This window comes from Gopherus flavomarginatus, chromosome 2 (assembly GCF_025201925.1).
Source record: "Gopherus flavomarginatus isolate rGopFla2 chromosome 2, rGopFla2.mat.asm, whole genome shotgun sequence".
NCBI classification, from domain to species: Eukaryota; Metazoa; Chordata; order Testudines; family Testudinidae; genus Gopherus; species Gopherus flavomarginatus.
Genome location: NC_066618.1, coordinates 206,863,185 through 206,875,602, shown reverse-complemented (window position 1 = coordinate 206,875,602; position 12,418 = coordinate 206,863,185). Strand labels below are relative to the sequence as shown.

The window sequence follows — 12,418 nt, the reverse complement described above, 5'->3', positions numbered from 1 at the left end:
TCAGAGCAGCAGCGCTGGGAGAGAGCTCTCCCAGCGCTGCATGTAAACCACATCCCTTACGGGTGTAGCGTGCAGCGCTGGGAGCCATGCTCCCAGCGCTGCTGCCCTGATCACACTGACGCTTTACAGCGCTGTATCTTGCAGCGCCCAGGGGGGTGTTTTTTCACACCCCAGTTGCAGCGCTGTAAAGTGTGAGTGTAGCCAAGGCCTTAGTCTGGATCTGTAAAAGCAGCAAAGAGTCCTGTGGCACCTAACAGACGTTTTGGAGCATGAGCATGCATGTCATCCGACAAAGTGGGTATTCACCCACGAAAGCTCATGCTCCAAAACGTCTGTTAGTCTATAAGGTGCCACAGGACTCTTTGCTGCTTTTAAAAAATAAATGTAATGAATGTACACAAAGTACATCTGTTTTGGTAAGTGGTAGGAGAGTCTTGTTCTTTAGCATATTTTAATATAATTGAGAATATTTACATCTATTTTGATCATGTACTGAATATTTTTAAAGCAACCTTTAAATGCATTTTATTTATTTTGTTGTTTGACACTGATCACAGATATCAATTGAATATATGCTAAGCAAGTATTTAGAAAATTATATTTGCCGTTACTCAACACGGTGTTTACTTCATAGAGAGAAACGCTCTACATGGTTTAACAATATTAATCACCTTCATATCCAGCTTTAAGTGTGGTAGAAGAATTATGTATTATTTCATGAAAGGCAGCAGACAAACGCTTGTTTGTTTATTTCTAATCTCCTAAACATGCCTTTATAATGAAAATTCATAACCCTTGTTGACATTCATCTGAAAGAACAAGTGGTTCTACAATCTATCTCAGCAGTCACAAGTCAGCAAAACGATTACACACAAATCCACTGATACATTGACCAAAATAAACTTGTTGCAACTTATATGGGCCATGAAGATACTAAAATATCTGTCTATTTACCAGCACTATCACTAATATCAGTGCAGCCCTTGCCAGTTTCCTAATATAGTACAGCCATCAGACAGCACAGAATAAGATATTTTCAAGCCAGACTAAGAAGTGCTCATTTTCTGCAAAGTTTTTCTTTGCTTCTTGGCTCTGGAAAGGGAAATTTTAACAAGAACATTACAAATCATGAAGACTTTGCTCACACAAATATGATGATCTTGCAGTAGTCTGATTATTTTGCTCCCAACTCTTGATAAACTGAGTGTAAAGAATCATCAGGCATCTTGAATTGCTTCAGATCATGCAGTAAGTATACAAATCATTACCATCTTTGAGCCAGCTAAAGTGTATTGGGAAATGGTTTCTATGAAAGAAGCTATACAAAATAAGATAATGTCTGTATTATGCAACACATAAATTAGCTGAAAATTGAACCAATTTGTGCTGCCTGCATAAACTTTCCCACTTTCTTTCTTCCCTTTATGAATGTAGTATTCCTTTATTATGTAGCTATTAACACAAGCCATACATATCTTTTGTATTTTATAGAAGAACTTGGTAATGATAAATGTAGGATAAAAATATACAGCAATTTCACTTATGAGAAATTTGTAGCAAGAGGTGTGCTAATTAATAAACACCAACAGGAAATTTGAGATATTTCTCTTACCTCTGTTTCTGTGCAGTGTGAACATCCTGATTTACCTGCAGGAAAAAATTAAAGTTATATTCAGATGGTTTAAAGTAAAAGACAACAGCCAGCTCAAAATGAAACTCTTATTTAAGTTCCATAAAACCACACATTGCTATATCCAGTACAGATCCATTTGAACGGACTCAGTTGATCTTAAGGAACCCAGATGAATTAAACTCTTAACACATGATGGACTATGGTACAGGGAATTCACTATATGTTCTCCTTTTTGCTGTGGTAAACACACTCAAATAGGACCACAAATCATGAAGAGAAGAAGTTGCCAGCTTCTGCAGAATGCCTCACGGCAGGAAGAAACCTCTGCAAGGTCCCCATTACAGTTTTCCTTAATTTGTTCCACTGGGGAGAGAGGTGATGGGATTTGCTCCTCTGCACAACAAAGAAGGATTTCACTTCCAGAATCACTGATTTCAGGGGATCTGCAGAAGGTCAGGGTCACTCAGGCAGAGAGGCATTGTGCCTCCACACTAACTCTGTAGCCCTCTGGCATTTCCTAACTTCTGAGTGCTTGATTTTGCAACCTTAATAATTTTAATTTAACATACTTTTGTAGGTGTACATTCCGAGATTTTTTAAAAAGCAAAGTAAAAAAAACAGAAATTCCATCATGTGGGATCACATTTGACACCCACATGGTTCATCAGCATTGCAGGAACCTTTAGATCTATCACACAGACCTCTGCCGCTTAAGCTAACAGAACAGCTGATACTAGTAGTATGTAGTTATCCTCTGTGTGGAGCAGTACTAGAGGGGAATGAGACACTATGTCAATGGGTTCACGGACATTTGCAACAGGGGAATGGTGAGACTCAGGGTTCTTCGGTTGCATTCCAGGCTCTGGACAGGAGTGTGCTCTAGTGGGTCTGTGACGGGATGTTAGATGGGTTGGGATTTGAGTTACTATAGAGAATTCTTTCCTGGGTGCTGGCTGGTGAGTCTTGCCCACATGCTCAGGGTTTAACCGATTGCCATATTTGGCGTTGGGAAGGAATTTTCCTCCAGTGCAGATTGGCAGAGGCCCTGGAGGTTTTTCACCTTCCTCTGCAGCATGGGGCACAGGTCACTTGCTGGAAGATTCTCTGCAGCTTGAGGTCTTCAAACCACAATTTGAGAACTTCAATAACTCAGACATAGGTTAGGGGTTTGTTACAGGCGTGGGTGGGTGAGATTCTGTGGCCTGCATTGTGCAGGAGGTCAGACTAGATGACCATAATGGTCCCTTCTGACCTTAAAGTCTATGAGTCTATGGGTCCTGACTCTTCTGCCCATTCCCCTCAAGTATGAGCCCTTCTGACCCATTTACTAGCACTTTTGTTCAGTCCTTAGGGACTCTGCCATCTAGTTCACCAGCTTTCCCCTTAGAAAGTGGATGAGAAATGTTGAAAACATATTGGCAAAGTTGCAAGGACCAAAGCTGCATAGAAAACTAGGAGTATTATTTAGTGTATTTCCTGCCAAGCTGGGAGAAAGAACATGCAGCTCAACCAACTGATTAGCATCATATCATCACATAGACAAGATCAAGCTGACTTGATGTGTGAAATTTAAATGGCATACAAAGCTGCCTGGATACTAAGAAGATTCACCACGCATTCAGATAAAATCAAGGTTCAGAAAAGGGCAACTAAAATGATTAGGGGTTTGGAGAGGGTCCCATATGACGAAAGATTAAAGAGGCTAGGCCTCTTCAGCTTGGAAAAGAGGAGACTAAGGGGGGATATGATAGAGGTAAGATCATGAGTGATGTGGAGAAAGTGGATAAGAAAAAGTTATTTACTTATTCCCATAATACAAGAACTAGGGGTCACCAAATGAAATTAATAGGTAGCAGGTTTAAAACAAATAAAAGGAAGTTCTTCTTCACATAGAGCACAGTCAACTTGTGGAACTCCTTACCTGAGGAGGTTGTGAAGGCTGGAACTATAACAATGTTTGAAAGGGAACTGGATAAATTCATGGTGGCTAAGTCCATAAATGGCTATTAGCCAGGAAGGGTAAAGAATGGTGTCCCTACCCTCTGTTCATTAGAGGATGGAGATGGATGGCAGGAGAGAGATCACTTGATCGTTGCCTATTAGCTTCACTCCCTCTGGGGCACCTGGCATTGGCCACTGTCGGTAGACAGATACTGGGCTAGATGGACCTTTGGTCTGATCCGGTACGGCCATTCTTATGTTCAATTTTTATTTCTGAGCTAGTCACTTTTCATATTGAATGGGTTGTTAAACATACCCTTAGTGGGCATGAGACAGCTAGCTCGCAAAAATTAAAGTCATTCACCTTCACCTTGAATTGTTGCCAACACAAACTGAATGCTTAGCACTGTTTTCCTATATTAGCAGGCAGAACTCAAAAAAGTGTCTTTTAAAGACTGCTTTTAATTTTTTTTAAGACCATTATGATTCCAACTGAATCACGGAGGACCTACATATATATACACACACAGACACATTTTTGGTGTTTATGTAAGATGTATATGACTGTTACATTTAATAAATAGGGCACAGTCACTAAAAATTGTAAATACAATTCAAGTATTTTCTTAAGCAGATGAATTTATTGATAATGCTGTTCCAAAAACATAAGGAGGTATTCTTCCAAAGCCCAAATAATAAATATCTCAAACAAACATACACCCCAAACGTTAGGATACGTGTTTTGTAAAAAGTAATTTTTAAAGTGTATAGCATAGACTCAAACTTTAGGGTCAGAAGGGACCAACATGATCATCTAGTCTGACCTCCTGCACAAAGCAGGCCACAGAACCCTACCCATCCACTTCTATAACAAACCCCTAACCTATGTCCGAGTTATTGAAGTCTTCAAATTGTGGTTTCAAGACCTCAAGCTGCAGAGAATCCACCAGCAAGTGACCCGTGCCGCACGCTGCAGAGGAAGGCGAAAAACCTCCAGGGCCTCTGCCAAGGCCGGAGGAAAATTCCTTCCCGACCCCAAATATGGCGATCAGCTAAACCCTGAGCATGTGGGCAAGACTCACCAGCCAGCACTCAGGAAAGAATTCTCTGCAGTAACTCAGATCCCATCCCATCCAACATCCCATCACAGACCACTGGGCATACTTATCTGCTGATAATCAAAGATCAATTGCCAAAATTAAGCTATCCCATCATACCATCCCTTCCATAAACATATCAAGCTTAGTCTTGAAGCCAGATATGTCTTTTGACCCCACTACTCCCCTTGGAAGGCTGTTCCAGAACTTCACTCCTCTAATGGTTAGAAACCTTCATCTAATTTAAAGTCTAAACTTCCGTGTCCAGTTTATACCCATTTGTTCTTGTGTCTACATTGGTACTAAGCTTAAATAATTCTTCTCCCTCCCTAATATTAATCCCTCTGATATATTTACAAAGAGCAAGCATATCCCCCCTCAGCCTTCTTTTGGCTAGGCTAAACAAGCCAAGCTCTTTCAGTCTCCTTTCATAAGGCACCTTCTCCATTCCTCGGATCATCCTAGTAGCCCGTCTCTGACCCTGTTCCAGTTTGAATTCATCCTTCTTAAACATGGGAGACCAGAACTGCACACAGTATTCCAGGTGAGGTCTCACTAGTGCCTTTCATAACGGTACTAACACCTCCTTATCTTTGCTGGAAATACCTCACCTGATGCATTCTAAAACCGCATTAGCTTTTTTAACGGCCATATCACATTGGCGGCTCATAGTCATCCTGTGATCAACCAATACTCCAAAGTCCTTCTCCTCCTCTGTTGCTTCCAACTGATGTGTCCCCAATGTATATCTAAAATTCTTATTATTAATCCCTAAGTGCATGACCTTGCACTTTTCACTATTAAATTTCATCCTATTACTATGACTCCAGTTTACAAGGTCATCCAGATCTTCCTGTATGATATCCTGGTCCTTCTCCGTGTTAGCAATACCCCCCAGCTTTGTGTCATCCGCAAACTTTATTAGCACATTCCCGCTTTTTGTGCCAAGATCAGTAATAAAAAGGTTAAATAAGATTGGTCCCAAAACTGATCCTTGAGGAACTCCACTAGTAACCTCCTTCCAGCCTGACAGTTCACCCTTCAGTACGACCCGCTGTAGTCTCCCCTTTAACCAGTTCCTTATCCACCTTTCAATTTTCATATTGATCCCCATCTTTTCCAATTTAACTAATAATTCCCCATGTGGAACCGTGTCAAATGCCTTACTGAAATCAAGGTAAATTAGATCTACTGCATTTCCTTTGTCTAAATAATCTGTCACCTTCTCAAAGAAGGAGATCAGGTCGGTTTGGCACGATCTACCTTTAGTAAAACCATGTTGTAACTTGTCCCAATTACCATTGACCTCAATGTCCTTAACTACTTTCTCCTTCAAAATTTTTTCCAAGACCTTACATACTACAGATGTCAAACTAACAGGCCTATAGTTACCCGGATCACTTCTTTTCCCTTTCTTAAAGATAGGAACTATGTTAGCAATTCTCCAGTCGTACGGTACAACCCCTCAGTTTATCGATTCATTAAAAATTCTTGCTAATGGGCTTGCAATTTCATGTGCCTGTTCCTTTAATATTCTTGGATGAAGATTATCTGGGCCCTCCGATATTGTCCCATTAAGCTGTTCAAGTTTGGTTTCTACCTCAGATGTGGTAATATCCACCTCCATATCCTCATTCCCGTTTGTCATCCTTCCATTATCCCTAAGCTCCTCATTAGCCTTATTAAAGGCTGAGGCAAAGTACTTATTTAGATACTGGGCCATGCCTAGGTTATCCTTAACCTCCATTTCATCCTCAATGTTTAGCAGTCCCACTTCTTCTTTCTTTGTTTTCTTCTTATTTATATGGCTATAGAACCTTTTACTATTGGTTTTAATTCCCTTTGCAAGGTCCAACTCTACATGGCTTTTAGCCTTTCTTACTTTATCCCTACATGTTCTGACCTCACTAAGGTAGCTTTCCTTGCTAATCCCACCCTTCTTCCACTCCTTGTAGGCTTTCAGCTTTTTCTTAATCACCTCTCTGAGATGCTTGCTCATTCAGCTTGGTCTACAACTCCTGCCTATGTTTTTTTTTTACCCTTTCTTGGGATGCAGGCTTCTGATAGTTTCTGCAGCTGTGACTTAAAGTAATTCCAGGCCTTCACCGCATTTAGATCCATAAGTTCTTTAGTCCAATCCACTTCCCTAACTAATTTCCTTAATTATTTAAAGTTATCCCTTGAGAAGTCAAAAATCCTAGTCCCAGATCAATTTTTGTTTATCCTTCCATCTAGTTTGAACTGAATTAGCTCATGATCACTCGAACCAAGGTTGTCCCCTACAACCATTTCTTCTATGAGGTCCTCACTGCTCACCAAAACCAAATCTAAAATGGCATCCCCTCTTGTTGGTTCTTCAACTACTTGGTGAAGAAATCCATCAGCTATCACATCCAGAAAAATCTGAGCCCTATTATTCTTGCTAGCACTTGTCCTCCAGTCTATATCTGGGAAGTTAAAGTCTCCCATGATCACACATTTCCCATCAGTGTTTACTTCATCAAAACATTAAAGAGGTCTCTATCCATATCTAAATCAGATCCCGGCGGTCTGTAGCACACCCCAAGCACTATCTCAGGGGAGGCTCTAGTAGCTTTCTCTCCCGGTGTGATTTTTGCCCAGACAGACTCTGTCTTGTCCATTCCGTCACTTCTTATTTCTTTACAGTTAACCTCCTCATTGATGTACGATGCTACTCCACCACCTTTGCCTTTATTTCTGTCTTTCCTAAACAGCACATAGCCTTCAATACCTGTACTCCAGTCATGACTACTATTCCACCATGTTTCTGTTACCCCTATAATATCCGGTTTCACTTCCAGCACCATTAGCTCTAGTTCCTCCATTTTGTTACCTAGGCTCCTCGCATTAGTGTACAGACATCTTAATTTTTGCCATTTGGCTTCACTGACATTCTTTACCCTGTTAGGCACAGACATTCTACCACCAGCATCACCAGTTAGTCTGGTATCTACACTACCCTTCCTCCTTATGTCAATTCTTCTGTCCACGGCTGTATCCCCTCTTACTTTGCATCTTTTTACTGACTCCACCTTCTTTATCACATAACACATAAGCTACTTGTCTTCACTTTCCAAGCCATTAATGATCTATCCACACCCTACCTATCATCTCTAATTCACTATTGAGAAGTCAATGCCCACCTCCAATCAGTCCATGATGCCAGCCTCCATCATGCATTTGTTACATGTTCAAACAAGCACCTTCATGCTTTCTCCCATGCCGCTCCGCATGCTGGGTTAAAAGAAGTTGTACAATGCATACCCACATCTATGTGAATTGCTGAGCACCCTCAAATGAGGATCAGTATTACACAGGACTGAGTCTTATATTCTTCCATCATAAACTCCCATTTGTAACAAACCTCCGCCCCACCCCACCGCCAACAAAAATGTCACTTCCCCTTCAATGGGGAAGGAACAATAATTGCTGCCATGACAACAATAAAACAACGCTCCATTTCTTTACCATAAAGAAAATCTGAAGACTTGTTTGAGCATTACTACCAAATTAATTTCATATATTTTAGAAAATATAATTTAACAAGATGCCTTGAAGATATGTTGCTACTTGACAATATGCAGAAAGAATCTGAAGCTTTTATTTTCATATTTGTGAGGAGGAACATATCAGCATAGATGAGAACTGAATTTTATGCTTACAAAAATTATAAACAGTGGACATGAGTGGTACAGTACATTAACACATTTACATTTCACTGTGCACCACACAACAGCAGATAACAGTTTGTGTTTCAGCTGACTATGCTCAGGAGATGCTGAGTACAACTAATTAGGAGCATACCCTGCATGTGCAGCAAATAACATACCCCATATAATCTGTACAAATTTAAACTGACCATGTGACTAACAAAAATAAATTGCTTACTAGAGGTCTTTATTAGGAAGGTAGAGCAAACCTGTACTCGGTTCTCTTTGGGATATTCTCTGATGGGTTAAAGACAAGTGATTACCCATAAGGGTGATCTCTCACACAGGTTTCACTGTATGAGGATGCAGTGCTAACTTGCTCCAGAGACTTGTAGAACTGTTACTGTTGGGGAGCAAGGGGAAATATGATTGTGCTCTTCTGCATTTCACTTACTCATGTATTAACCAACAGAACAGCTTTCACTATCCCTGAAAGTGAAAAGGAACTGAATACGAGTATTTTTCGTTTGGCCAGAATTGCAGAATCTGGACTACAGTAATGTGATGCTATCAAGACACCTACAACACTAACAAAGACATAATTTACAGTCAGTCTAGTTCATGTGATCATTCCTCACTTCCCTTCCCCCCCTCAATTATGTTTGCAGCATTCACATTGGAACCATACAGGATATCATTAACAACTACAACCCATAGTCAATGTGGACCATATCCTGAAAGATTTTTTCCCAGACAACCCTCCAACCTCATCATCAGAAGCGCTCAACAGACCAGGACCCACCAACTCAAAGCAGCAACAGACCCTGCCGTGACAACACATGCAAAACCTGAAGACACATCTCCACTGCTACAATGATAAACACCCTCCATTCAAAGCACACCTTTCAAGTATCCATGGGTACTACACAAGCCTATTACAACATGTGATGTACCTCGTCCAGCGCACTAAATTCCCTGATAACAAGTATGATGGCGAAACCAGACAATCATGATCTCGAATGAACTCACACAGCAAAATGAGAAGAGACAAAAACACTATCACCTGTAGGCAAACACTTTTCATAAAATGATCACTCCATATCTGATCTCACAGTTCTCAGCCTCAGAGGAAACATGCACAACACCTTCAAAAGACGAGCTTGGGATCTTAAATTCATAACTTTGCTAGACATTAAAACTCATGGGTTTAGGCCTAGAACATTTCATCAGTTTAACTACATCAGTCAGGACTGCCAAAAATCCACATGTTCGAGTGGCACTGTTAAGATGATCTAAATCCCTGTATACACAGTGCTGAGGTCGATGGAAGAATTCTCCTGTTGACCAAGCTACCACCTCTCAGGGAGATGGATTGCCCCTACGCCAACCGGAGGACCCCACCATCGGTCTGAAGAGGTAAAACAAATAATCATTTTCATATTTGATCTCTTTAAGTGATGCACCTAACACAAGAGAGAAGTTGGTCCAATAAAAGATCTCTCTCCCACCTTGTCTCTCTAATATCCTGGGATCAACATGGCTACAACCACACTACATACCCCTAATACAATGCCTTTTTAAAATGAACCCAATTCATCAATAGTCCACGCTTCCTTACAGAACAATGTGTAGGTCACTCCAGGGGCTAACAGTTCATGTTTCAAAAAGTTCCTCTGTAATTAATACCTGATGTGGTTTTAGAAAACCTCTAAGACACACACAAAATAATTACTGTAGGTGAGACAACTCTATGCCTAGCAATACATCTGAAACACATTTTAGGTGCAACATTAACAAGCTCATACGTACTATGCCTGCTTTCTTACAGTATAAAATAACTGTATACCTAGAGTAGATAATCATATTCAGAAAGGATCAACGTGGGGAAAAAAGTATTCTGCAATCAATAAGGTGGAACCAGCAGAGCATGTAGCATGATGTGAAATTATCTGCCTAACATGCAAGTCTGATTAACTGGTGAGAGTAACTCAGCAACATTCTAGAGGAGAGATGAAGTTAGAGGTCAAGAAAAATCTACCTTCAGTGTTTCTCAGGTGCCACTCAAGAATTTTTTTTTTTTTAAATCAGACACTCCAGTGATATTAAGTGCTGGCTGAAGATGACCTCTGATTAACTAAATACAAAGAGAAAAATACATATTTAGTCTAACTGATTAATAAATTCTCATGAATTTTTGCCCTCATTCTCTGTGGCCACCATCTCCCACTACCACCAATAGGGCTTCAGCCCAGTTTGTCCTCACTGTAGTTGACTGCCGTTTCCTTCCCATTCTGCATGTGGGAGTGAGGCTGTCCCATAGTAAAGATGGGAAACAATTCCCACAGTTTCTAGTATGGCTGAAGCCAGGCTGCCCTCAAGCAAGATGGCCACACCAGGTAGTCGGAATGTGCACGAGGCCAGAGAGAGGGAAGAGGAGTGCTGAGGAATTTACTAGTCAGGGAACAGACTCGGTATTATTAACCCCAAGTGTTTAGAAACTGTGAGTCAGGCCCCAAAATATAGTGAGATTTTAGAAATATAATATTTAGTTTGCTTTAGATTTTTGAGCATTTAGGATGCACACTGGTCACATTTTCAAGCTTCTCTCTGAAACATGAAGGACAGGAAATTTCCTTTTTTAAACTGAATTTGAGATTATGATGTAATCACTTGATTCCAGGAGCTGGAGCATTAAGAACACCAAATATTGAGAGACTTTTGATAAAACTGTGGGAGCTGGTAACACCAAGACTTGAGAGCATTGCAGGGCAATGTGGAGAGGTAGGAAAAGAGACTACAGGTGCTGGGCAATATCAGGGAGCGGAGGAACATGTTGAGGACAGGAATAAAAATGAAATGGGGTGACAGGCAAATATGGAGGAAGCAAGGAGGAGTCTAGGATGTGGCAGCAGATGTAGGGACAGAAGGTAAACTAGAAGGGGAAAAGGAATGTGAAGTCTGAGAGGAGACATTTATTGGAAGAAATCCTAATTCCACTCAAGTCAATAGGAGTTCTGCCATTGTTTTCAATGGAGCCAGGATTTCACCGAGGCTATTTACCACCATTCTAGTTTGATAATCCTGCAGCATATAATTGTATTTACCTTTCTTGTCAATTAATTATTTTTGCCCAGTCTAACAGTCTTTTTCACCTCTTATGCCTCCATTTTAAAAGTTTATCATCTTATTAATGCCATTTTTTGTTTGTTCTCAACCTTGGCTTTAGTTTTTGCATACTCTTAATTGCACTGTTTATCTGTCTGGCTTCTGTTCCTTTGCAAATGTATTGTGCTAAAATTCAATATATCATTCTCAATCATATTTTAATTATCTACATTTGCCAATAAGACTAACCTGAGACTATATTTGAAGTGGGACTGTATTTATTAAGCATTATAAAAGTATTTTTATAAGCATTACTAAGCTATCAATCGTGCTGCGTTAACTCATGAATTCATCTAAAAGTAAAAGAGGAATGTCCTCCATCCCAGTTCTTTTGTACCACAAAATAAAAAAAGCCTTCTTGTGCTATGTTCCCAAATTTGTAGGATTAATCCTTCATAATTTATGCCCAGGGTGTTAGATATCTTCTATTTCCCTCATCATGTAATGTCTCAATTACTGCAACATCCTTTTCTCTGGCCTTGACAAATGCTATCTTGCTCCCTTTATATTAATTCATAATGCTACTGCAAAGATCAATTTCCGTGCCCATCATTTTGACCATGTCACCCTTCTTTTTGCATCTCTCCACAGGCTCTCCTTTTCTATAACCTCAAATATAAGCTACCTGTCTTCATTTTCAAGGTCCTTCACAATCAATCCTCACTCTAACTATCATCTCTCATTCACTACTGAGATGGCAACTCCCACCTTCAGCTGGCCCACACTTCAAGCCTCCACCACCCATTTGTTAAGTTTTCAAACAAGCCCCTTCATGCTTTCTCCCATGATTCCCCTCATGCATGGGAGGAGCTCCCAGAAAACCTCCAAAGAAAGCCCTCCTTATCCTCCTTCAACCCCCCTCTTAAAACTCTACATTTCTGTGATGCCTACAAAAAACTTGACTGCTGGTT

At 40.4% G+C, this 12,418-nt stretch overlaps 1 protein-coding gene across 3 annotated transcripts in view; it reads right to left on the bottom strand.

The window, feature by feature from the left end:
• The window catches only part of SPIRE1 (spire type actin nucleation factor 1), a 186,884-nt gene that overhangs the window by 166,366 nt on the left and 8,100 nt on the right, over positions 1-12,418 (bottom strand). For all 3 annotated transcript variants that reach the window (XM_050938809.1, XM_050938810.1, XM_050938811.1), the window contains exon 2: positions 1,613-1,647. In XM_050938809.1, coding sequence (XP_050794766.1) covers positions 1,613-1,647 — 35 coding nt within the window. The remainder of the gene's footprint in view (positions 1-1,612; positions 1,648-12,418) is intronic.